The sequence below is a fragment of the Micropterus dolomieu genome, linkage group LG21 (genome assembly GCF_021292245.1).
Source record: "Micropterus dolomieu isolate WLL.071019.BEF.003 ecotype Adirondacks linkage group LG21, ASM2129224v1, whole genome shotgun sequence".
Taxonomy (NCBI): Eukaryota; Metazoa; Chordata; class Actinopteri; order Centrarchiformes; family Centrarchidae; genus Micropterus; species Micropterus dolomieu.
Genome location: NC_060170.1, coordinates 24,462,512 through 24,490,476, shown reverse-complemented (window position 1 = coordinate 24,490,476; position 27,965 = coordinate 24,462,512). Strand labels below are relative to the sequence as shown.

At 41.1% G+C, this 27,965-nt stretch overlaps 2 protein-coding genes and 1 non-coding gene across 4 annotated transcripts in view; 1 reads left to right on the top strand and 2 right to left on the bottom strand.

The window, feature by feature from the left end:
* Positions 1–4: 4 nt before the first annotated feature.
* Positions 5–16,390, top strand: LOC123960432 (junction-mediating and -regulatory protein-like). Its single transcript, XM_046035144.1, has 10 exons — positions 5–1,414; positions 5,046–5,219; positions 10,277–10,427; positions 11,101–11,270; positions 11,351–11,516; positions 11,739–11,908; positions 12,361–12,444; positions 12,535–12,627; positions 12,704–13,247; positions 13,344–16,390. Exons 1-10 carry the CDS (start codon positions 587–589, stop codon positions 13,649–13,651), a joined length of 2,688 nt encoding a protein of 895 aa, XP_045891100.1. The 5' UTR covers positions 5–586; the 3' UTR covers positions 13,652–16,390.
* Positions 7,567–7,638, bottom strand: trnaq-cug. Its single transcript has one exon. It is a non-coding gene; the product is annotated as a tRNA-Gln (tRNA).
* A 79-nt stretch (positions 16,391–16,469) lies between the features above and the next one.
* Positions 16,470–27,965, bottom strand: part of homer1b (homer scaffold protein 1b) — a 21,302-nt gene continuing 9,806 nt past the window's right edge. For both annotated transcript variants that reach the window (XM_046035147.1, XM_046035146.1), the window contains 5 exons: positions 25,210–25,358; positions 19,977–20,133; positions 19,610–19,720; positions 19,406–19,486; positions 16,470–19,289 (listed from right to left, as the gene is read on the bottom strand). In XM_046035147.1, the coding sequence (XP_045891103.1) occupies positions 19,098–19,289; positions 19,406–19,486; positions 19,610–19,720; positions 19,977–20,133; positions 25,210–25,358 (690 nt within the window). In that variant the 3' untranslated portion in view covers positions 16,470–19,097. The remainder of the gene's footprint in view (positions 19,290–19,405; positions 19,487–19,609; positions 19,721–19,976; positions 20,134–25,209; positions 25,359–27,965) is intronic.

The window sequence follows — 27,965 nt, the reverse complement described above, 5'->3', positions numbered from 1 at the left end:
GAAGCGAGCATCATTATTTTGCTTATGTGGTCTGCAGGACGAAGGATGAAGAAAACATGGTGATGTTACGAGTTTGGGGACGATGCTAACCTTTCTGGAGACGGTGCGACTGGACAAAACCCCTTGTCAGAGTTATTCATGGCGTCGGCCTGCTGTCTTTGAACGATGCACGCCACTGTTTTTGGATCCCGCTGGCACTTTATGATGAGAAGGGAGGTCTGGAGCCGAGAGATCGAGGATAACGGATCACAGCTGACAGGCGGATCGACCGCTGGACCTGGTAAACACACGGTCGCATGTTATGTGTCACGGTCGGGTCTCGTGTGGTCGGAAAGCTAACTGTTGCGGGAGGTTAGTTAGTCTGAGCTGAAGACAGGTGGGCCAGAGGTGGGAAATGGCACCGCGCTGCTCCAAATTCATCCGCTTGAGCGAAGGAGGATAGCCCCTTCAGGCCAAATATCCTCAGAGAAAACACTGTGTGGTAAACGTTGTTTTAACATTTACTACATCTGACTCTTAAACAGGACCAACGCAGGTCTTGCTGGCTCGCACAGCGTTATTATTGTTGTTCCATCACTTTGCAGAAATGTCCTTCACAATGGAGGATAATTTGGAGTCGGGGTGGGTGGCTGTTCGCCCGAATGCGTTTGAGGAGAAAGAAAAGCATAAATTCGTTTTTATCGTCGCCTGGAATGAAGTGGAGGATAAATTTGCCATAACGTGTCATAACAGGACGGTGCAGAGGAGAAGCTTTGGTAGGGACGCTCCGGTGGAGGCGACCAGCCAGGAAGGGGACAAAACAAAATGGCCCGAGAGTCCCGTCAGGGATAAAGTATGTAGGAGCCCCAGCAAAGCAACCAGGGAGGCTGTGGTTAAAGGCTACAGTTCTAAAACTAAGTCTGGGATAGCAACAAAACCAAGTCCTATCAAAGCTGTGATTAAAACTGCAGCATCCCCCGCTAGTCCTGACACTGAAGGGTTAAAATCACTAAGAGGGGACCAATTGACCCCCTCTCTGGACAGCTTGGACCTGGAGGAACTGGATAGTCTGAGCAGGGATGACTGCAGCTGGGCCGGACTGTTCTCCTTCCAGGACCTCCGGGCGATCCACCAGCAGCTGTGCTCGGTGAACTCGGACCTGGAGCCCTGCCTCCCGGTCTTTCCGGAGGAACCAGCCGGGATGTGGACGGTGCTATTCGGGCCGACGGAAGTATGCGAGACAGAAATGGATGAGCTTTGCTACAGTTTACAGGTGTACCTAGGCCATGCGCTCGATACGTGTGGGTGGAAGATCCTTTCGCAGGTTGTGTTCACGGAAAACGACGACCCAGACGAGTACTATGAGAGCCTGAGCGAGCTGAGGCAGTCCGGGTACGAAGAGGCGCTCAACCGTGCAACAAAACATCTGCAGGAGGTGAGAGTTTTTGTGATCTTTCCATTGTATCTCCATAACTATATCTTTCTCACATTCACACAGCTGCACATCTGGGGTACTGTGAGACCTCAGTCTTTCTGCTGTACTGACCAGACCGACTGCATTGCTTGAGGCTGTGCACTACCAAAAACAGTGAGAAAGTGTGACGCCATTAATCTGAGGGAGGTAGACAGATAGCCTATTTAATAGGCCTACATAATAGACTACATCCAATTAAGTATAAAATAATACAGTGCACAGAAAAGGTCAACAGAAATATGATAATGTGTTGATGATGTTCATAAGGTACACAGCCACAAAAAAAGTATAGCCTATATTAAGCATCACTTTAAATGTGTATTTTCGTATTTGGGGAAATTTTAATATGAGGATTAATCTTAGACTAAAAAATTACAGGTTTTCTGTGAGTGTAGACTGAGTGTAGATGTGGACTAGGGCTGCAACTAACGATTAGGCTATTTTCATTGTCATTACTCTGTCGATTATTATCTCAATTAACCGATTAGTCCTTTGGTCTCAAATGTCTTGTTTGGTCAAAAACACGAATATTTCAGTTTACTGCCATAGCAAAGAAACCAGAAAATATTCACACATAAAAAGCTGGAATCAGAGAATTTTGACTTTTTTTTTCTTAGAAAAATACTTTAACAATTAATCGACTATCAAAATAGTTGCTAATTAATTTAATAGTTGACGACTAATTGATTAATTGTTGCTACTGGAATGTGGACCATCCAGTATAGATATCACATAATCAGTTATAAAAAGCAGTGGCTGTCCAGTCTGGAAACTGCATGGAGGTTTCATTGGCCTTAGTGTATGTTAAGTTGTTTGTATATGTGTGCCATCTAAGGTAAGATCAGCATGTGGACTTTCATGAGGTAACCCAAACAATAAAAGCTAACTTATTTCCTAATGTAAGTACCTAAAGCATGAAAAGAACTGGGGCCACCAGAGGTGTCCCATATGAAATAAGGTATACCACAATCTAACCCCCCATAAGCACATCCGAGACAAAAATCTACAGACTTGTCTTTTACCAGTTGCACACTGATGAGACAGCTGACTGGGAACTGAGAGCGTTTCCATCATTCTTTCATTCCTATTACAGAAGTATTGTGAGAATACGTTGGAGAGACCAATCCTACTGGTTAGCTATTAAGAGACAGAAGAATTTGTAAAATTAGGTTGTAATGTCCTCTGTGGGATTTTATACTCTCAGCATGGCTGCTGTCTACTGCTGACACCGCTGAGAGTCACTTTTTATTTTTTTTATAATAGACAAGACATTACGCATGAAGACTAAATTGTTGTTTAGACAAATCTATATCTGGTTAACCTCCCCTTCTCCGTTTAAAGAGCAACGCATAGCTGCTCCCCTGAGCTTTTCTATGGAACTGTCCAAGACTCTCTCCCACGCAGTGTTTGAGACCCAAACAGGCCTGGTTGCTACCATGACTTAACCTATTATCAACATTTAGTTGCTGAACCCTTAATAATCAGACTATCACCATTTTAGTGGTAATACTTTCTTGGTCATTATAGAGACCTGAGTAACACACAATAATGAGTCACTTACTATAACATCAGATGATATCACATTTCTTTCTCTTTGTTCTTATTATACTGTTGTGGTAAGAACATGTAGCAGAAAATGTAGAAACAGACAATGTTTTATTTGACAAATTATATATTTGTTATTACTGTAATGTTTTTAATTGCAAAGAGCATGTTTATTTATTGATTGATTTTTCAGTAAATGTGGCTAAAACCATAGATATGATTAAAACTTTACTGTGGAAAATACCGTACAAAATAGAATTTCATGGCTCCAAATCAGTTTTGTGATTATCATGCAGAACATTTATGTATGACTGATGTGTGTTAGTGAATACGAGTTCTACATGCATTTTTATAAATAGATATAGTTATAGGTGTCTTGAAGCTATAATATTAATAAACATTTCTGTACACATAATATCATTAAACACTAGCACCAAAGTTAAAATGACCAACAGTTCTGATTTTTATCTTTAACTTGACACAGTGGAGAGATAATCCAGACATCGTATCCGCTCCAGGCCTGCTCCTCTTACGCACCAGCAGCAGCCAGTGATTGATTAACAACTCTTAATATAAACAGACATTACATTGATGGCTCTCCCATTGTCCTATTAATCAATTGTGTTAGACTAATGCAGGCTTGACTTATGGAGCCAGACTGTCAAGAGAGAGCATGAAAGAAAGAGTGTGTCATTATCAGCATTGCTCCTGACCGTTACAGTGTTTAGTGTTTGAGTGTTACCCGTGTTTATGGAATAAATATCTTTCAAATTCATCTAGATTTGACCAGGAAAACACTATTTTTGTCAATTCTCTAATGCACACATATTGATTGTGAGTGCTACATTCGGACATCCTGCATGAACTCATAACTTCATGTAATTTAAAAAACCCATAAACAATAAAATGAAAGAAGATTTGAAGTCTGAATGGTAGGTTTATATAGTTTTTTTACATCATGATATAAAGTTATTATTATTATTTTATATAAGTTACACTGTTCATGACTCCAACTGCACAGCAGTGTCACAGTATAACACATTTTGCATCTTGCTTTTATGTTTTGTGTCTTTGCAAAAGTAAGTCAAGAGATCACACACACACACACTCAGAATGAAAAAGACAGAAAACCAGACACAGGAAGCTTTGCCTTATGTCCTTCCTGAGCAAAACATATCAAACAGTCTCACAGAATGTGCACTGACCATCCCAAGCTATAAACACTACTCTGGAATTCCAGTTTGTTTGAAGGTGTATTCATCCTGATGATGAAGTAAGAGCTACTGACCTTATTAAGCTCTTTATCATGGCAAATGCTCGGTATTTCATTCAAACACAGTCACAGTTTGTTGTGGCGTAGTATCATAGTCATATAGACACACACACACACACACACACACACTGGCCTATTGATCCTCCCTCTCCATTTGAGGGCTGAGTTAATGGCTATTTCAGTGCTTGCTGGTAGCCTACAGGATTGTTCAGTCTGGCAAATATGTGTGTCTATTGATCTTATTCCCAGCAGCAAAAAGGACTCTGCTCAATCAGCTATGGTCTATGCACTGAGACTGCACTCAGAAATAGTCCGGGTATTTACAGTTACACAAAGCATCCCTAGTGTCACAGTGAGGTGCAAGTTTACATTCACTGCTGAGTGACACTAAAATATGTATTTAAGTATGTTCTTATCACACTGTCAGATAACAGACAATTGGAAACATGTGTTACATTACATCTGCAGAATTACACTTACAGCATGTTTGCCTTCGGCTCTTTCTGATTTGTGCATAACAGACACATACACAATAAATTTATATATTTTTTCATTAAAGGTGCTTCCAACTGTCTTAATGTTTTTTGTTTGTTTAAACATCTTTGGAAGACTTTCTCCACTACATATGACATGAATAAATGCAAATGCCTCATTAAGAAGGTCTTACAGAATGTTTAAAAGCTGCTATAAATATGTATCTATTCTGATATTCTGAAAGTTGTTTGTATGCTGACAGTGATAACATTAGTTTAACTGTGTGTGCATGTGATACAGCTGCTGGAGAAGCACAAGATCATGGACAGTATGGTGGAGCTGCTGGAGCTATATGAGGAGGAAGATCAGGCCTATGGAGGCCTGCTGGAGGCGTCCACACAGCTGTACCAGTACCTGCTGCAGCCCTTCAGAGACATGAGGGAACTAGCAATGCTGCGCAGACAGCAGATCAAGGTAATAGTTTAAGTGTATGTTCATGTGCGTTTAGAGGCCGCTCCAGAGAAGACAGTGAGGCATCTTCCATATTATGAGGGGATTTATCTCATAAAAACTAGGTTCTTACAGATTTTGGACCCAAATCCGTTGACCCAGTAAATTGCCAAAACCTCTTTGGCATTCTACCATGCCAACTTTTCAGTCACACACACACACACACACACACACACACACACACACACACACACACACACAGATGGCCAGCTGATTTCAGTATTGAAACAATGATGTATAGTACTGATGACATTCATCCAGGGGAATAATGCCAAATATAACTGAAATATTTGTGGCTCTTGTGTTGTTTCTGGTAGTTTGACGCTATTATCACTGACCATGTGAACCATTTTTTCTAACTTCAGAGGGTTATTTAGATGCTGTGCTTAACTAACATACATGGGAAGCTGGCTATTTTGCAGATGGGCCTCGATTCAGTGATGTATTTCTGTATTTCTCTACAGGCACCGACATGGAAAAGTCAAACAACACAAAGGATGGTCTCAGGAAATTCTCATGTCTCTTAAAATAGGGTCGGCTCTGTGTGTCTGCATCTGCGTGTACGAGAATGTCTGACTGTGAATGAATTATCTTGTATATTGTAATAAGATTTCATATGCCATTAGTAAAGCAGTGGGAAAGTGGTGAGATGTATCTAATTACAAAGAGAATATGGAGGCTGGTGAATGGATAAATGGTGGCAAGGCTTTGTTCAATTATTGCAGCGTTGATGGCACGTTTATATTTAGCTTCCTGACTCACACACAGCACGTCAGTAATAAAAAGACTTCAGCATCACGTTATTGCATAACATCTGTCGATAAAGAAGCAAACAGACTCATATATACATACACACACACATATCTCTTTCCAACCTTGGATGGGAACACTTTCCTGCCAGTTTTGTCCTTTTCCACATTATCTAAACACATGTGGGATGTAGCCGTTGGGGGTTGAGTGACATACTGCGAGCTGAAATGGAGCCTCGTGGATCTCCAATTTCCTGCAGTCTCAGACAGAGCCATGAATAAGTCATGTCGTGTGTGTGTGGTCCTATAGGTTTACTGCAGGTACAGGTTGACACTGACACACAGGGATCAGCAGGCATGCAGCAGAAATGGAATGATAGGAAGAGATAAGGAAAGGAGGAGAACATTCCACTTTAGGTGTGGCTGAATAAATGTTCTCAATACCAGTTCCCCTGGGGAGGTGAGAACCTTCAGTGTCTGCTAAAGACAGGGATGTAAGCAAGGTGTTAAGTCCTTTATTAAGCTTCGTGAGGTCTTTGAAACAACAGAGAGAAATAATTGGTTTCCATCTTAAAGTATTTTATAGAATATGTGTCATATTTAAGATCATTTGTGACAAATTCTATCACTTATTTTGGTAATGAAAACTGTTTTAAGGGTGTGGATACATTAACATCTGAAATGCAGGATTACAAGTTTGTGTTGTCAGTCAAATGACACAGGGAACTATAATCAAACTGACTGGGAAAAATCAAATTCCCAATAAATGATAACATTTGGCTTACATAACTGAACACAATCTATTGTTAAACTGAGATTGGGGTGGGCGATATTTCAGGGTCTTTCTGTGATAATAATATTTTTGATGACAAAATACTGAGAAATATTTATGATTTAGAACTTACTATAATGGTTGAGCTGTCCTCGTACTCAACCTGGTGCTTCTGCTTGAGGTGTTGAAATACATTGTATTGCCCCATTTTTGTTGTTACAATCTTTTTGTACTTCTTACATAGTACCGTGGCTTGTTGCACGCCACTTTCACACCACTGAAGTTGCTCCCCTTTTTGAAAAAATAACTCCTCCACGGTCGTAATGTTACTTTCGCTTTTAGCCATGCTTGTTGTTGCAGTGTGTAATGGTTTGACGTCATTATGTCAACAAGACGGAAAATTGCCATTTTTGCTATCATATTAAAATTAAATGGATACAATGTAAATTATATGGCACACCCCTAGATTAGATAATTAAAAAGGACACAGTGATAAGGTATAGAGCTACTGATCGTTATGCATATTTCTTAGCTAATTTACTGAAAATATGCTCCAGTCTGTCCTTTATTTCAGACATGCTTTCTGTCCTGTGGAGTTAGTAGTATGTAGATTCTAAACTCACTACCATGGTTCAGAAAGCTGCAGAGAAACCTGCATACTGTATGTAATTCTCACTTTCCCCTTACAAACCAGGAAACTATTCCCAAATTTGACCCACTACATGAGTAAACAGCTCGAAGTTGACTTGCAGCTGTTGCCAGAATGGTGGATGAAAAATGGAAAACTCTCAGGTTCCACCGAGATTTGAACTCGGATCGCTGGATTCAGAGTCCAGAGTGCTAACCATTACACCATGGAACCTCCTATCAGCATCAAAGAGGGGGAGGAGACTTTGAACTTGCACTTTCAGGTTTATTCATGGTCTAAATTGTCAGTAGCTCAGGCACAGCATGGCTTTCTGTAGCTCTTCTTCATCTGTATGTTCTAATTTGAGGGGATTATTTGTCTTTTCTCTGGTCATTTTTTCTTTTTTTTTCTTTCAATTTCTGTATCATTTGTCATTATTTGGGTCTTTAAAACAATCCAATGTGATCAAATAATTTGACATCAACTCAAACTTTTGCTATCTGCCCTTAACCTCCTTACTGTGTCACACATTGGAAGTTGATACAGAACAGATTGTAGATACTATCAGCTGTAACACATGCATGTTAGCTGCCCCTCAGTGAAATTTTTTACATTTAGGCAGTTTGTCCTCATAATATTTTCACAGAATGTATGTTTAGCTTTTACTCATTTTACTTTTACATATTATCTGAAAGATTGTTTCTTTCAAAAGAAAGTTTTCACTGAGATTTCACATAAATTTTCTAATTTTGTCAGTAAGTTAACAAAAACATGTGACTGGACGACTTGTGGGTCTGGTCTGAGCAGTAGTAGAATCTGGCCTTAATTTGAAGAGTGTCAGTGTACATTATGTGCCTCACATATTAGGGTGACTGCACTATAAGAACTCACCTTGTTTGCACATTTTCAATTTGTAGCATCAGTCCCAGGATGTGTTTAGTCCAGAGTAAATATAAATATAAATCACAGATTCATGCGTTTTAATGTTATAATTAACATCAGTTCACATAGTGGCATAGCTACTTATTGTGTATGTTTATGCAGTGTGAGTTTTTTTTCTGTTTTCTAGCTGTACTATGTTTCATTATATCAAAACTCTCTTCAAAGAAATCTACAAGTCAGTTTATGACGTGATATGGGAGAGGAAAGGCTATGGGGGAAAAAAACTATTGTCATGTGTGAGCTGGAAAACAGTCACTGTATAAAAAATGTAATGATTTTCAACTGACAAGTTATGATGGACATTGAATACAAAGACAGAAGAAAGAGGATTATCCTCTGCAAGTCACACTTACTGTATCAATGAGTTATCATGTTGATAGAGAGTAGCATCAGCCTAGCCAGTTTTTTAGTCGTTCCAACCTCAATATATCCTCTAATCTTCGTGTAGCCTCTAATCTTGTGGATTCATAAGGGCGAAACAAAGTCATACATTAAATGACAGTTGATAGTCTGATTGAGTTGAGATTGAGTTTTCTAAAGATGTGAAAGGTCACACCCCTAAGATATACAGTAACACAAATCATTAGATTTAAAGCCATGCGGTTTAAAATTACACATGTATTAGAATGCAGAAAACATCAAAATCAAAGCAATGCTCACTGGCAACTTGACAGCAGGAAATTGCAGCTGTAAATGATACTGGTGCACTGCTGAGTAGTGCTGTGTGAGCTGAGGTGGATCGAGGTTACTCAGGGTAAGACAAGGATGTAGCTCTGTAGCCTTTGCTGCTCACTGTCCTCCTTTGTGCTGCATAGGCACCTTTTGTTTTTCTCTTGGACATCTGGTTGTTATTTTTTCTCAATTTTTGCTCACCACTGACCAGGGTAAATTTTGTCTGTGTGTGGCTAACAGACATAAGAATGCTTTATCGCTCTTCAAATAGTCCTACAATGCACTAATGAAAAGAATAAGCTTGTATTGCTGAAATATTGCAGGTTTTACAGGAATGGTAAAATTAGAATTACGTCATTCTTCCTTATATCCTCAGGAATAAAATAAAATGTCAGAAGGCATTTTACAGATATCAATTATTTGCAATATTAATTCCCTATGTTCTATCTAGATGGTGGTTATGCTTTTGTAAGCTGGTTGAAAATGGGTTGGTATAAAAAACATTGGGGGGGTTTGCACAGATGGATACATGTGGGGTTGAATGTGGACATGGTAACCTGTATGGGCTGCACATTGTCAGTGCTACCATGTGTGGGGGTGTGGCTCCCTCTCCAGGCTTGCTTTCTGTGGTGAAACTATTGCAATAGAGTGCACATTTCTAATGTATCCTGTTCCTCAGTGCATGCAGTCATTACATGGCATTAAGTCAGAAAATCTTTCTCTGCGACGTGCAGAAGAGATTTACTGTACTGTTGTGAATACCCCTTCCTAATGACTCCTCAGTATAATTAGGGAAAACATTGTGCTTTCACTGTGCTTTTTCCTACTTCTTTGGTCAGCCCATTTACTTATGCCACTAAGTGGCAGTAATGTGTAACATTTGAGGTTCCTACCAACTCTAAAATGAGACTTTTTATGAATGTGCCTCTAACTGCTTGGTATTAGTGACACTGCATTGCCTGTACTGTGTACACAGGAACTGCCATACCCCAATCCTTTTTATTGCCGCAGATGAATCCATTTGTATCCCATGGTCTCAAGATAAATTTTTGATATCAGCGTACTAAATACTGTACCCCAGGGTGTTCATATTTTAAAGCTTTTTTATTAAATTTATGAAAAATTCCTTTGGACGTCATTTTTCACAAGGTTTTTCATTCATTCATTTCACTTCATTTTCCTTTTTCATACTCCCTCACTGAGGCTTGTCATTGTTCTTAATCTTGCTGACAAAAATGTGCTCATCCTCTCTCAACAGATTTCCATGGAGAATGACTACTTAGGCCCAAGGCGGATTGAAGCTCTAAAAAAGGAGGACTTCGACTGGCAGAAGAAAGCTCAGGAGGCAGTCCTCAACATCCAGGAGTTTACTGTAAAATACTTTGAGATCACTGCCAGAGCCCAGAAAGGTACAGTACTCCATCACTGTCACTGCCAATGTCAAGTCAATAAAGCAGTGGAGGAATGACGTTGAATAATCACACACAGCACACACACACACACATATAGTGGTAGCTTTGGCCTGCTATTGACCTGTGTGTGGTTTTGAACGCCAGGGCTAATTTGATTTGGTATTAATGAGGCAGTGCAGACAGCCATGCCTTGACAGGGACAGGAAGAAACAAGGACAACCTATTGATCAAATGCCTCTGCCAGCAGATTGTCTCTGCGCAGGGTTACTGCACAAAGTGCCCCTGCTTATCCCAGTTTTTCTCCACCATAGATTGGTCTATTTATTGTCTGACACTTATTAGATCAAAAATCAAATAAGTGAGCTTCAAGTGCAAACTGGAATGAAAGTGGTAATGTCCAAGTGTGGCCAATAGATGTCTCTGTCTACGTTATTGTAATAAAGCTTTACTCCTCTGAGAGTGAAGTCAAGACATTTACAGAAAAGAAATTGTGGGTGACATGCCCACTCACTGTACTAAATGAGAAAGTTACTTGATAGTGACTCACTTTCACGTTCATACACGTCACTTTTAAATGTGTGGAAGTTTCCGTCAGTACATTTCTTTTTGTTTGGATGTGTGTGTGTGTGTGTGTGTGTGTGTGTGTGTGTGTGTGTGTGTGCGCGCATAGGGGTGTATGAGCGTATGAAGGTGGACCAGCGTAAGTTTGGTAAATCGTCATGGACAGCTGCGGTGGAGCGCATGGAGAGACTCCGCTACTCTGTCGCCAAGGAAACTCTGCAGCTGCAGAGAGCTAGGGAGATCTGTCTGGAGCAGAGGAAACACACCCTTCGAGAGGAGGTGTGGTAGCAACACTCAACACCATACGAAACACATACGCAGTTGTTTTGTGACTTAGTTTTTTTGTCCCGTCCCCTCAGATGCAGGGTCTGTGCAGCAGTGAGGATGCCATGGCGCGCTTAGACCACATGGAGACACAGTACTATGAGCTCCAGCTCCAACTGTATGACATCCAGGCAGAGATACTACAGTGTGAAGAGCTTCTCCTCACCGCTCAACTAGAGAGCATTCGCAGACAGATGACCGGTATTGTGGAAGAAGCTATGTCTGGGCAAATCTTGCTTACAAGATAAACATCTTGAGATGCATTGTCTCATTTTCAGAGTCCTGAGAAGACACTGCATTTCGCAAACTATTCTATACTGTTGGCTGTGCATGAAGCTGCTACAATACAGTCTGAATTATTGGTCATTGCATGTGAAGTGTCTGTCAAACACATGAAAAATCTGTATATTTCTATGTTTTCAGAACGTCAGGATGAGGTGGTGTACTATGACACCTTTGAAAGTGCAGATGATATAACAGAGGATGATACTGCAGAGAGGGAAGAGCTGCGCAGACTTCGGGTCAGCACTCGACAGCTAGAGGCAAGAAGGGGGCGCATCACTGCCAAGCGCTCCTATCTGAGGAACAAGAGGGTGTGTACTCACAATCACACTTATTTTCATTCCCGAAGTGTATCCTGGATTCTGTATACTGTTCACTGTGTAGAGTGTGTATTTTGCACTTTGTCCGACTGAGCTTCATATCCTAGCAGAAGTGACCCTTGAAACGGTGTTTTGTTTAGCTCTTCTGCTATACCAGAAACATATTTCATCAAGAAACTGCCAAAAATATGGATTGCAATTTGAATTTTGTACTATATTTCACTTTAATTATATTTGAACACATTTGCATTTGTCTTGACATTACATGAGTAGAAATATAAATTACTCAAATTATAGCTAGTAAGATATAATGAGCTATTATTATTATTAGTTATTACTAGAAGTAATGTTACTATTAAAAGAGTCAGTATGTCCCACAAAAACATTATACTGATGCTGTGTTGACAGCGTGTTGATGTTTTTTTCCTCCCACCTTTCTGCAGGAGATCTGTGTATTCAATCACACTCAGAAACAGCAGAAACGCCAAACTACCCACAAGGACTCCATATCCCACCAGGTCTTACAGGTAGATGTTTTTTTTTATAATGATGTGACTGTAGTATACCTGTAAAGCGTTGTCAGCAACTCTCTGCTCTAAAGCTCAATATTTTTTCAGCTGAAAAATGAAGAAGAAGACGAGGAAAGGAAGAATAGCAGAGTTAGTCAGGAGAGACAGAGAACTTTGGACAGACTACGCACTTTCAAGCAGGTATGTGTCTTCCTGTTAAGGTAAATATCTCAACATTTTTCATGTCATTTTTTCTTATGTTTGTTTCTTTGTCTAGCGGTACCCAGGTCAGGTGATTCTGAAGTCCACTCGACTACGTGTTTCCTACACCAGAAGAAGAGAGCGCGGAAGGAGCATGGAAATGAGTAGCGTGAGTGAGAGGGAGGAGCGTGTGGACTCTGTTTGTGTCCAGACGCAGGGCCAGCCGCTGTGTCTCAGCACCAGCGTGCAGACGGATCCCAGCCCCAGCTCCACGCTCACCACTCAGCCCGTCACGGCCCTCACAGCATCCCTTCCTCCGCTGCCTGTGCCCAGTCCTGCAGACTCCTCCTGCTCTCCCTGCTCCCTGTCCTCACTACTGGCATCCCCCATCTCCCCTCCTCCTCCACCTCCCCCTCCACCTTTGCCAACAAAGGAGGAGTTGTCGCCTTCTGGGAGCCCAGGTCGACATGGGCAGAAGGTTGAGGGGAAGAGTGCAGCAAAAGTGCGCTCCCTTTCCCCACTCGGTCCATTCATCCCTCGCTTCTTTGACAGCAGCCAACTGGTGAGCGCCCGGAAAAAGTTGAGGAAGACTCCAGAGTTTGACTCCCACACTAGAAGAGGTACTGGAACCAATTGGTACCATAGTAGGCTCTATTAGATTAGCCACTAGCAGTAGCCAATCACAGTTCATCTTCCTCCTTTCTTCCTATGTGCAGTGAGCTCACCCATGGACGAGGTGCTAGCCTCCCTGAAGAGAGGCAGCTTCCAGCTGAGGAAGGTCGACCAGCGGTCCCTGCCTCCTACCAAGGGTGAAGATGACCCCAACAGCATCCTGGTTCAGATTCGCAAGGGGGTCAAACTGAGGCGCGTACCCAGGAAAGAGAGAAAGGACCAGGGAGAACTCCCGGCTTCCACCGACCCCCTGACCAGGAGCATCCATGAAGCACTGCGCCGCATCAAGGAGGCCTCACCAGAGTCTGACTCAGATGACGACGGGCTGGCTGGTCCTGACTGGGACAGCTAGGATTCAAGGCTAAAACTCAACAAATAATACACATACAGATTCCTGCACCCGGCACTGCACACACTGTACTGTACTGCACTATACTGTACACACACGCAAACACGTACAGACATTCACACTCAAGCACACACAGCCCAGTCACACATGTACCTAGTGACTATGCCAGGGCCTGAATCATACCGAATATCACTAACTCACCACATGCTGCAAGGTCAAGCTGTTCATTTGTTTTTCACACTACATTCACATCATGAAGGACATTATTTGTGTTTTTATTGCTACTTTATGTCACTGTGGTTTTTTTCCTGTAATCAGACTGTAATAATGCCATGTTTGTTGTGCTATATTTTTATTTTTCAGTTGTACTATTGAATAGCTCTGCACTGGCCCTTTGTTGGCTACATTACAGTTACATTCAGAAACAGCACATAACACATTTAACACCAACACACTGCACTGGCAGTTATTTGTCAAACTGAAAACCTCAAACGCAAAGCTGTTAGTACTGTGAGGTGTGTGACTTTTTTTCCCACTCAAAATGCAAAACTATAACTGTAACAAAAATATATAATGGGTATGGTTGAAAATGTGAGGTGATCTGGGAGATTAAAATACAAATATATACTCCCACTGAGATTTGAACTGGATTTACGGTCCAGATTGTAAACCATTACACTATCAAACATCACCTCTGCTCACACTCTCTTCTATTTTTACTCAACCAGTATAACATGACTGAGCCCCACTATACAGTACAGCTGGTTTTGTCCTGTCACATAGTAGTAGTGTCAGACAGTATGAGGACCACTACTTGTCTAATCTGACACTGTAAATCTGTTAGTCTGTCACAACAGATCCGTGCCCCTCCCCCGCTCTCGTCCTCTTCCGGCCTTCACTACCCCCAGCTCTCACCCCCTCTCTGGGTGAGGAAACATGTATTGACCCATCTGTTCGACCGCAACATATGGTCAGACTGTTAGATATGGAAAGTCACAATAGGTTTATCATTCGGTGCCGCATCTAACAACATCTCTGAGCAGAAGCTGGCCACCTATAATAGGAGGGGATTAGAGGAAGGGTCATCTGCAGAACTGCAGTTTCTTTAGGGAGGCGGAGGTCATGGTTGGTGTCGGTACTATTTGTAAAGTGTGAGCAAACTTCTTATGTGGGATAGTCATGGCATAGCTGAGAAACTGGTCGCGCGTGTTTGAATGATGGCTGGTTTGTGGGAGGCTAGATTCTCTCTGCGCTGTAGGGAGTCACTGTGGGCTGTGGAGCAGGCGGTCGTGATCGATGCGGTTTCTCCTGCCATCTTATTCACGTTCTCTCCTCTTCTCTATTGCATATTTTCTCATTTTTTTCTCTGCACTCAGTGGGCAGAAGCACACAGTAGGAGGTCTGTTACTCACTGTGCTGGTAACCATGCTCATGCACACATGGACTTGCACACTAAACTCACAGCCAACATGTGCAGGAACATTTTAGTGGCAAAGTGAATCCACAGCCTCTACTCATGAGAAATGGTTTCAGCACTTTCATGATACATAGTACACATTCTGAATCACTCTATTTGTACAGTAACAACTTTTTTTTAATCACTTGTGAAATATTATAGCTGTAGTAGATGAGTAAGTTTAAAAGCACTAAACAACATGTGGAACTGGACCTACAGAAGTGTGATGGAAGGACAGTATGAGAAGACCAGTGAGATGCTTAGCAGCACAGGAATTCACGCAAACATACATGTTGACATGAAGCAGAAAGGTGTGGATTCATGAACTAAGCTCGGCGTCTGGATCGTGCTCAGCATGCATTGTCCTAAACAGCTATGTTGCAAAGATTTGTGCTTTTCCTCTTGTTCTTGTGTTGAGTGCCATTCATCATGAAGCAGCCATTAATTTAGAAAGTACAGGCATGGAACTATATGTCACATAATACAGCATGAAAATAGCTCAGTGCTAAAGAGAATTTATTATTTTCCTGGCAGAGTAAACGCAATTTGACATTTCTTCTGTCATTGTCAGCACAACATTCTTCCCTGGTACCCTCATCATGTAGCATGAGACAATGATCTAACCCTGAACCTTAACCCTAAACTTAAACCTAACCCAGACCATACCTGACTTAATGTCGATAAAACTGACCAGGGCAGAGTTTCCCAAAATATGTTGGCACTAAGGTTTAAGCTGCTCCACTGAACAATGACCAACAATGTGCTAAAAATGTTTGGGAAACTCAACTATTTATCTGCTGACTGACCTTCGAAACACACTGTCATGTTTTACAGTAACCTTTATCTATAAATAATCTTAACACAGCTTGTTTGTCAGCTAACTGCAATTTTACATTGCATTTCAATGCTTAGTTTGTATCCCGTTTTTTCCAAAGCACTTCCGGGCCAAATCATTTTATGTTTTGGCTTCTGAAAATTTCATTTGTAGACCTGTTACTAACACAGCTTTACTATATAATCCGTTGTCAGTCACTTGAGAAGTGCAATATCAATATAGAGAAATACAAGAAAAGAGATGAAACAAGTTATATGGGTAATAATGAGTTCGGATGGATTGCCTACTACAACAACAGACTTATTAAATGTTGCAGTTGTGTTTACACAGTAGTGTGTAGCCACTGTTCCAAGAATAACTTTTTACCTTTAGTCCTATCATTTTCATTTATTCAGACCTTTTTTTCTTTACAACCTTGCCCCTACATTTGAATAAAACCTTGTGAAGCAAATTCTGAGATTGTCTGTTGTCTGCTGAATAATTTTGTTTTGTTTTTTTAAACAGAACAAAAGCCATTTGCACACACTGAATTCTGCGGTCACTGTATTTGAATATAAAACATAACATTTCTCAATTCACAGAGGTGTGTTCTCAGCCTGGTAGTGCTGTCTTTGAATTCAACAAAGTATTTAGTTTGGCTGAAGCACCAACAGGTGTGTCTCCTGATCCATTTTTATTTACCAGCGTTTGGTAAATCCTTTCACCTGCAAACACACAAATCTCACCAATCTACGGACATCATTAGCCTGAGGTACCTCTTTAATATCATGAGTTCAAAATTACTTTAAATAGTCAAAAATATTGCCAGTCTTCTCATACCTCTAAATATAATAATAATAATACCTACATTTAAATACCATAAGTTACAAAACAGGAGAATGAAAAGCTTCTTATCCACTACTGTACAAAGGCATTCATTAACAATAGCATTAATATCAATGTACTCCATCTCTGTCATTCAACTGTCAAAGTTAAATCAAAAAGAAAAAAGGGTAACCTTTCCCTTCCCATGGGTCTTATTCGAGTGTATTAACCTGTGTAACTAACTACAATATTTTAGGTACAGATTTATGCTGTGCTAGTATTTAATGCAAAACTCTTGATATATAATGTAGTTACAACAGTGTAATAACACAGTGCAAACAGGGTGCTCAATTGAAAGGTACGATAAGCAGCATTTCAAGTGAGGATATAGCTTTCAAGAAATTCAGTGACTTTAAAGGAATTTTAAGATGCAGTTTTGGATTTTACTGGTACAGGAGCTGCTTTATAAGTGTAAGTTTTGGTACAGAACGTTTAACACTGTGTTTACATCGTGTTGTTATGCATTTCAAATATATACTGAAGAGGTTTATTTGTTACCAGACTAGATACTCTATAATAACTATACAATGCTTTTCCGTGGGTTAATACACAACAATAAGCCACTGCAGGGTGTTACTGCATCCATCCATTCATTTACAATGACGTCATGAGTAGAAAGTTGATTTATACAGTTCTGTTATTATATCATCAGTGTTATATCCTGTGTAAAAAAGAATAGAAACTGTGTACAGTTCTGTATTCACCCAAGAGTGAAAATCTGTGGCCAGTTTCGCTGAGGGTGGAGATTTACAAACACATAGATGACACTCTATAAGCCCTTCCCGATGCACTACTTCGTCCAGACAGGGCTGCCACACAGGTTCTCGGTCAACAGTAGTACACTTTCTGTTGGACAAGGGGGATCAGCTGAGTTGCATTTTACCTATCTGTATGAGTCCACTGAGTAGAGTACCTGATAGAGTTAGATAGAGGTGTCGTATAGAGCCTGTCTGGTATTGCTCAGTGTGTGTGTGTGTGTGTGTGTGTGTGTGTGTGTGTGTGTGTGTGTGTGTGTGCATGCGTGTATGTGTGTAGGCCTTGATGTCCAAAAACAGGGTCTTTCGCTCACAGCACAAAACACTCACACACACACACACACACACACACACACACACACACACACACACACACACACACATTATATACAAACATGTCTCCAAGTATGTGTGCTTTGAAGGCACACACTATGTCGAAGGTTAGGCCTTGTTCAAGAACACACACCACACTGAGTTTGGCAGGAAGACAGGTCAGTTGTCTGTGATGGTGGAAGCAGTCTGGATGCAGTAAATATCATGTCAAATCTAACATGGGCACATGCCCTCTAAAATTTCTGTGTGGCATGAACAATGCCTCTGGAAGATTCCATACTCATCTATCATGTGGGATTTTAAATAGGCTGTGAATAAATAGCAGTCATTCTTTTCCAATGGAGAAGCAAACTAAACTTCTTTTCCCAGCAGCCATTTGTGTCAAGGCTGGGGAGCAGCAATGATGTCACCCCAGGCCAATAGGTAAGACTGACTGGTTTGTTGAGAGCTGTCCTTTAATTCTCTGTTTCCGTCGACACTCCGCTGGCAGCCTGAGCTCAAACATGGGACTCTGTTTCTCTGTTCAGCACTTCTCTGTACAGTAAGTCACTTTGGATCAAAGCATCTGCTAGTTAGAGGACAATATTTTGGAGGGATTTGGCAGCTTTGGCGCAGTTCTCTGAGTCTTAACAGCAATTATTTCCACATGACTTTCAACATTCCCCTTGGGTCGGGGTGGGGTGGGGGGCAGTTTAGAGAGGAAGAAAAGGGGTGTGTGTGTGTGTGTGTGTGTGTGTGTGAGATGCTGTGATGCTGCAAGCTGTGGTGCAGCTCTCCCAGTAAAACAGCAGATGTCACTGAGGCACAGTTCTTAAGTTAACTCTTTGTGGGTGTGTGGGTGAGTGGGTTTGGGTGCAGTTGCAGTGCGCCACAACAGGCATCTCTATGACTAGAGAGATCAATTCAACCAAGGTTACGCCTTCACCAGCCAATCAGAAGGCAAGATGAGGTAGTCCCTGTATTGTTTTGAACAACAGGAGTGCCTGCGGTTGGTTGGAGCTCAACGCCTGCAAGGTGAAAATGGGGAGTTAGCTGCCCTTTTTGACCAAAATCAGAATCGGGGCAGTGTGGTGTTGCATTTTTAATGTGTGTGGAGTGCAGGAGGAAGGTGGGGCATGGTGGGTAGGATTGGTGTGGGTAAGTTGGGGGGTGTCAGGGTGTAAATTATCCTATGGCTCTGTCTGTGAAGATTATGCAGCTCCGTCTCTAGCTGGCCTCCTCTATGAGCCGAGCCAAGGTGTCTCTGAGCTCTGTCAGCTCAAAGATCTTGCCGTCCAGTAGCTCCAGCAGCGTCCGCAGGCTCTTTCTGAAATTCTCCTGTTCCTCCTGGTTCTCCTCCAGCCGCTGCTCCGCCCCTGCCAGCTGCTCCTCCAGCACCCGACTGCGCAGCTCCGTCTCCTGAAGGAGAGAGAGCATTGTTGGCAGGTTTGTGCCATTAGGAGTTAAATAATGACACAGGACACACTGATGCTTGCGATACAGTTATATGGTTAGTACCTTTTTGTATCACTCACCTCAAGTTTCTGGGAAAGGGCGTCTTTCTGCTCCATCAGGTCATTCATGTTTTCCAATTCCTCTTTCAACTTTTCCATTTCCTGGAGCACATAAAGACAGATTAAATGGCTGTGCAGCATGAAGGTAGGGCATTTTTGCATGAGACATTAAATTTCAAGCAACGCACTCCACCCTATCACACACACACATGCACGCACACACACCTCTTCTTTATCCCTCAGCGTAGCCTCCAGTTCCTCTATGGTTTGGTTAAGTTCAGTCTTCTGGGATTTGATCACTGGAGTTTGGTTGCTCTGGCACTCAAGTTCCGTCACCTAAAAGGACAAGATGGAGATGAAGATTTAAATCCACGGAGAGAAACTGGAACAACAGAATCCTGATCTCAATCTATGTTTCATTTCCAGACTACCTGTTCTTTACTTTTCCCTCATGCCAACACGCATCTCTCATCTTTGTTTTTTTTATTCTTCTAGACTTCACACCATCCCTTCCAAATGATTGCTCCTATTTATTTTGAATGAATGAATCACACATGAAAACAAGCAAACATTTCTGTGCCCCTTCCCTCACCCGTTTGTGTAGTCTCTCTGCCTCCTCCTGGTAGGCAGCCAGTTGTTGTTTCCACTGTTTGACGTTGGCTGTAGACTCCAGCAGAGCTGCCGTTAGCTTGGCATTGTTCCCCTTTAGTGCCTCCAGCTCAGCCTCCCAGTGTTTTGTCATGGCAGGGCTGCAGAACAGAGGAACGTACATACTGTCGGATTACCACAACATTAACATAAGATGAGATGTGCTGATGTTTTCATGCTATGGATGTAAGATGTAAATATATATCGGAAAAAACTCGTGATGTCTGATTTGAATCTGAAAAATCAAGTTGTGAATGTGAGCGAGAACAAAAACATTTGTGTTTATAAGCAGCCAGTACTTCTTCCTTCCATCCATCCATCCATGGAAAAATTATGAAACAACAGTTCCCTGGGCATAGATATATAAAAGTCCCCTACCCCTACTTAGGAGCAAGACATCCAGTCTGAAAGAGTCTCTTTTGAGGCATTTTGAGTCTATTTATTGTCATTTTGAGTTTCTTTGTGGTTGTGTTGAGACTTTTTCATTGACATTTTACACATGAAGACCGTGGCCCCACAACCTCTTGGGACCGTGCCTAGTAGGCGCATTCAGTAATCCATCCATCCATCTTTGCTCCAATGAAAGCTGACAAAGGCTGCAGCGGGCACTCAAGTAAGAGGTCGGCACTTCCTGGGCGGTAGCTGTGAAAGCAGCCACATGAGTTGTAATCTGAGATTATATCCTCAGACTGGCTGGAGCCTAATCTGGTCCAGCTACTCACAGGCAAGAAGATGAGATTAGAGATAAGGGAGAAGTGATTGAATTTGATAGAATGTGAATTTCTTGGAGGAGAGGCATGTGTGGGAGAAAATGGCTGGTGGGGAAATACACTTACGCATATGGGCTGGGTAGTCAATAGCTCAGAGTTGAAATGTAATATTATATATGTGTATAAACTCAACTTTCTGGAAGGAAAATTCTTCTGCTGTGCATCTCCCCTGTTAGATATGAGCACTGCAGGCATCCATGTAAGAGTTGCATAATGCCCACTCCCTGTCTCTCACATAATGTGTGATTTGGGCGGGAGAATGTATGAGAGACCTAAACGTTGTCGAGTACCGACATCGAGTCAAGCTCCTTTGAAAAGGAGCTCCTACTCCCACATACTTCAGTAATTCCTCAGAGCGGTGGAAACACAGAAAAACACAAAAGGAAGCTTAGCTCGCTCAAGGAGTGATGAGGGTCTGTGTATGACCCATAACAATGTTGTTTCAGTTTTGTTCTGCCCCCTCACTGACAAACACACACACACACACACACATATATATATATATGCTCACACACTGCAGCAGTACTCCACTATTCCATAACACCCACTCTGTGAAGAGTGAAAGAGAGAAAGCCCAGATCTAATTCACTCAGGACTCCCACGGCGCCTTCAGTTCTTACACAACAGCCACCCCCTCTGTGAGTGTAGTGTGTCTGTGTGTGTGACGCATAGGAGGGAGACGACACTTCATCCTACACATTCACATATCAACTGACACACAACCGCTCACACACACACACACACACACACAGAGCTATGCTGTCACCAAGGCACGCAGCCCCGCCAATGTATAAACCCCACACACCAGCTCGGAGAGCAGGAGAGCAGGCGAGACGTCAAGATGTGAAGATGGAGACAGACGGAGAAAGCAAAGGGAGAGCGATGGAGGGAGATTTAGAGGAGAGAAAAGAGTGCAAGTTTTGACACTGGTGTTCATCTTCATTAAATTGATCTGGCTGAAAGGTTTCATGAGGGCACCCGAGCAAAATCCTGGCTGAGGACAGCAGAGCAGAGCTGAAGGTGTGTGAGACACATGGAGGGTAAGTTAGCTGCTGCTGTGTCACTGAACTGCAGATTGTAAAGATTATGTGATTATTCACACAATATGAGTGTCTTGTCATGAGGATTTTATTAGCTTTTAATATTTTTCAGTTGTTGATCATTATGTAATTTAGTTTTAATTCCACTTCTAATCATGCAAGTGCAAATTGTGTGATGTTGAACTGAAGAAGCAATTATTTCTTGTTTGTAAAAGCTTGAAATTGTTGTGCAATTTTTTTGTTTTTGAATAAATGTAATCCAGTTTCAGAAAGTTTCAAAATCACAGACTCTTAAATTCTGTATCTACAGGGTTTACTTTTATCTGTTTTTATTTGTTTCATGTAAACAATATCGTGCCGACTAAAACAGAACATGCCATGGCAAGAGACAGCACGGGATCAGATAATGGGGGGTTAATTCTTTATTGCATTTTATTTAGTTTTAATTGGTTTAAAATGTATTTTTGTTTTCTGGATTTTATTCTGAATGTTTTCTGTGGTTTTGACATAACTTGTACACACTGCCAATACATCATGACTCTTGAATAAAAAAATCAATGCTCTGTTTTGCGTTTTACTACTTCAAAATGTTAAGTTTTAAGAATTCTCTTCCCAGGTTTCAATAAAGCTACTAAACACAAAACATAAACTTGTATGGCACTGAAGATTTTCTACAGGCTTCTTGCGTGTCTGCCGTGTCCTGACCACTGTGCGTTGTCAGGTAGGTTCTTTCTCCTCACCGAGCACTTCAAGAAGCAGGGAGCCAGAGCAGTTGCCATGGCAGCACTGGAGGAACGGAGGCGCTGGTGACACCCTGACGTATGACATCGGCACCGTCTCCGTTCACACAAGCCTACCACAAACCCACCAACAGACACCTACACCTTCCAACACTAGAAGACCATTCATATACAGCCAAGGCAGTCCCAACAAAAGATCTTCCAATATTCAGAAAACCATTCAAAACGAGTCCACTGCAGACCTGCCAAATACGCCTACATCTTGCACTATATTAAAAAAGAAACTCTCAGAGCCCTGCATATTCTTTATCTCATCCTCCTCTCTCTTCCTCTGCCCTCTGCACCCACATATGCCTGCCTACACCGCACCGCTAAGCAGCAGTGTGGTGTATATGTTACTGAGTTAAGTCATCATCTAATTTTGGACACATGACAGAGAGACCATCGCTGAGGTATGGTGCAAAAAGACAGCAAACACCTGTGTGCAGGTGTGTTTTGATTTGTGAGGGTCTGAAACCTCATGAAGTAATATACAAATAAACATATTCTAAACACACTACAAACATTTTTATTATTTTCTTTTGGCTATTAAATCAAGCTTATACACCACCACTAAACTGAGAGAAAACACATTTTAACTGCAGTTAGAGGCATATGAGAGGCTAGAGCTACTGTAAAAGGTGATAGATATTTGAAATATTGCATACAGTAGATATCAAACAGAGGAAGCATGAATCATAGAGAGTAACGATAAAAAAGAAGAGGTTTGTGTGGAAAGATATCTGGACTGTCCTAGCATCTACCCTCTCGGCATATGCCTCTGAGAAAATGTGACTCTGAGGTTTGCTTGTTATGTCCATGCTTGCCATTGCGAATGCTGACAGTCGACCCCGTCTCCCACGCATGCAGCATTAATAGACACATCAGCTGCAATGCTGCAGCAGGCAGTGGGTGTCCTCTCTACATCCCGCTCTCACTGCACACTTGGATCTGTGTAGCCTTACAGAGTTCATGATGTAGCAGAGGGATATCTAAGCATTTGTACTTCAGCTTGTCACAGCTTTACAGACTTTAAAACACTGATAAAAATACTTCCTTCTCTAAAGAGCTCTACAATATCAAAAAAAGTCTCCCCTCAGAACCCATAGTTAAGCAAAAAAGAATGATAATACATTAATCGATTGATTGATATCTTTAATTAATAAGAATCGCAGCATGAGAAATAATGAAATGAGTGGCACAAGATTACAGAGATTTTACAAATGAAAAGACTTGTGTGTACAGTCGACTACAGGTGACAGTCGATAGGAACATTTCCTCTCCTGAGAAAAAAAAACTTCACTCACTCAGATGACTCAAACTGATTGTCCATGCCCTCCTGTTCAGTTTATTTACTGTAGTGAGTGTGTGTGCAGTTGGTGGATGTTTAGGTATCAGTGACTCATGTACAGACTTTATACAATGCGCCTCTCTCTCTTCCCAGGTTCTGACACACACGCTCACTCCCTGTGTGTCTATCTCTCTTGCTCTTTCTCTGCCTCCCACTACCCACAGTATGTTATATAAGTCTTACATAAATGCTTCATCAACACCTTTTTGTTGATGAACCTCACAGCCACACCTCTTCAGAGAGCCATAATACAAAATAAAACATATTTACATGGCACTTTGACCTCTTTATCTTACACAATCTACTGTATATGAACCAGTACTGACAATAACAAGGAATATTAATTATCCATTTCAAAATTCAGTCTGCAGGACTACAGGACACAAAGACAGCAGGAATGTACACAACAACAGTGGTGCATGCATAGAGGTGACACCGTCACATGCTCAACAACATAAAAGTCAAAAGATTTGAATTTGCATTTAAAAAGATATTATTGCATTGCAGTAGGAAAACATAAAACTATAAATATATGAGTTTCCTTACCAAACATGCTCAGATTGGACAAAAGAATAACTTGAATAATGCCTCACTCCTGAGAAACACTTAAGTAACATCTTTTGCTGGTCCATGTGAAATGACAATGTATATGTAACATTGTCACTGATATATTTCATAGTACCCATTTTCCTCCTGACTGAGTGGAGTCAAGTGGAGTGCTGTTGTTACCTTGTGCAGTTACTAAACAGGCAGTGCACCAGGTTTTGTAAAGAAGACCCTCCCTGTTGCTGACCTGCAATCAGGCTCTTATTTCTGGGAAAGTTTGTGCCTGAACATTTTTTGTATTGCGTAGTTATCATGTTGCAGTAGTCAGGACTTGTAATGACATCCCTATCAGAAAGAGCAGACCCGACAAGTCTTAAACTGCTGCCTAGAGAGGAAAAAACATGAGAGAGCAGCAGTGAATAGAGGGAGTTCACTACCATGCTGATATGCAACACACATAGGTGCACACAGACGAAAAGAAAGACATAAATAAGACAGGGCTGTGCTTCTGAGCCGCAGACAAACAGAAAAACAGAGAAATATTCATATTAACTCATCTATTTTATTTTGTTTGTATGAAATCTATGTGAACTATGACTGTGACAGTGAATGTTCTGTATATGGTCAGACTGTAACATCTGTGCTGTAGAAAACAGGACAACACGGGACAGTATCACGATGTGGGATGTACCTGTGTGCGAAGGCCAGTGCATTCTGCGCCGGCCCTGGAAGGGGGTCTGAATTGGGAGTCGTGTCACAGATTTCATCTGTACCGTTGATGTTTTCCATGGGCGGGGTCACCGGGGTCAAAGGTGACGAGAGCTCACCTGCTGGAGACTCCTACATGTGAAACACAGTTAAACAGCTGTTACTGTCAGTTAGAGATTAAATAATCAACCAACATTATTGAAATATTTTAATAATTTTATAACCCTGCCCACTTAGTCGTGATCAGATAAGGCAGGAAACAAATGTAAATTAATTTAAGAAGCTCGCCAATTTAATGGTCCAATTTAGGCAGTTGTGACATTTCCCTATAAATACATATATGTATGATACTCTATAATGTCAATCATTTAAAATAGTAATGTTTAAACAAATAGTGAGGTCACAAAAGCGTTCTTAATTAGTTCTTAATGGTGTCTGGTTGCTTTTTCCAGAGACACAGCCTTAGGCGTAAAAGAAATGGTGTGTTTAACATCACTAAAAGCAGACACAGTGATTTGTTTAGATTCAGAAAAGAACTGGGTAGTATTTAGCAAAGGCAAAGACAGACACCAAGGCTGAAGTGACAAAGAAAAAAAACTACTGCTTTTTCATTACTGATTAACCTGTCAATTACAATTAATCGATCAGCCCTATAAAATTTCAGCACCAGTGACAGCATCAAATTTCTTGTTTTGTCAGATCAACAGTCCAAAACTCAAAGATATGATTTAAAACAGAGAAAATCATAAAATCCTCATGTTTAAGAAGCAGGATACAGTGAAAGTGTTTTCCTTGATATATTTGTTGTTTTTTTGTCAGTTGAACAATTGTTCAACTAATCATTTCATAATATTTATAATATGAAATGTATAATAAATAAATTGAGTGATCTGACCAACATCTTATCAACAGAGATGGAAACAAGATAAAATCAAGAATCTCATACATTCTATTGGATGCTTCCCCTATAAGGAGCTGACATGAGAAATGATAGAGGTGTGTTTGTGTTTTTAGTAGGTGGGGTGGGTTGGTGCTGTCTCTCGCATTCATAAGCTCTTAAAATGTGGTTCTACAAATTTGAGCATTTAGCAAGCAGTTCCACATGCCAATAGGACAATAAATAGCTTATAGCACTGGGAAATTGCAGAATTACAGATTAATGCTTATCTTTCTATCCCATACAGCCACAGAATTATATGAGAGACAAAACCTTTAGCTGCTGCACGTACATAAAACAAAGCTATTAAGACTTAGGGCTTGGGCACAATACAGTAGCACAATGACACTGCCTGCACGTCTCTAATGGACAAGAAGGAAGTGAAAGATAAGAGCAAGATTATGGCCGGCGTTACATTTTGCGCTTCACATTCATTAGTATACCATTTAAAATCTGTTCATAGTGCAATCCCACTGGGGTCTGGCCTACTGGGACCAGCATATAGCATTTTTCTCTGTGTTTTCTTGTCTTGTTTTAGCATAATAATTTCTCTCTCATGTTCAAGAAAGCTAGCAGGCATGTGGGTGAAACAGCGACAATCGGCAGTGAAGCAGAGCAGTCAGTTTCAGTAGACCACTGCAGGCTTATAGCAGGAAAGATGCAGCCTTTACACCAATCCCTGCAGTTTCACCACTACAGTAGGGTGGTGGCCAGTGCACATGCAGCCTTCAACCCCTGATGAGAGCGAAGCTGTCCACTTGGCTTCATTAAAAAACATCCTCCCATGGGAAGCGCAAGGTACTGTTGCATTTCAGACCATGTGGGCCACAGCATTAATAGTACAAGTAATAGACCGCAGTACAGCGGGGGGCTGCTCCCCTAGCCTCTGTAATGAGCAGACTAGGACATGAAGCCTGTTAACTGCCTTTAGATTAAAGAACAGATTTCTCTGGGGATTCTCCTCTGAAACAAGCTAATTTTCTCTCAGATGCAGTAACACATGGCCTTAAACACTTTATTATTCGATATCCCACACAAACAAATAGACAGGCTAACACACAGGCAAATTATGTTCCCCGATTCCTTTTTCTTTTAATGTTTAAGGTGGAGGTGTGAAAACGTACTTCACCAAAATTTAAGGTACCATTTTATGCTACTTTATACATTTCAGAAGAAAAATATTGTGCTTTTTACGCTACTGCATTTATTTGAAAGATATAATTACTAGTTACTATTTGGCTTAATATTTTATATATTAAAACATATGATTAACTTGGAAAATAAGATTACAGAAAATACAAAAAGAGCCGGACTCCTAGGTTGGGAACAACTGGACTAAAATACCTAATGATATGTAAAGTTGTTAAAACTAGCTCCACTTCCAGTACCAGTACTTTTACTTTTTATATTTTAAGTACATTTCACTAATAATACTTATGGTACTTTTAAAGTAGGATTTTGAATGCAGGAGTTTTACTTGTAATGGAGTATTTTGACGTTAATGTACTTTGTCTTAAGTAAAGGAATACTTCTTCCACCACTGGCATCAACATTTTCAAAACATTTTCTACCTAAAGGTATTTTTGTATCTATTTTCTATCAAATCATTTTCTTATTCTCTGAATTTGCCTCTATGCCTCTACTGATAATTAATCAAACTAAAGAACGGATTAGAGAAAAAATCCCTCTATGGTTGACCTGTTCACCAGCTGTTCATTATGCACACTATGCCTTTGACAGGAGGTCATTAGTAGGCTGACAAAAAAGTTAAGAATTGGGGGGGGGGGGGGGGGGGGGGGGGG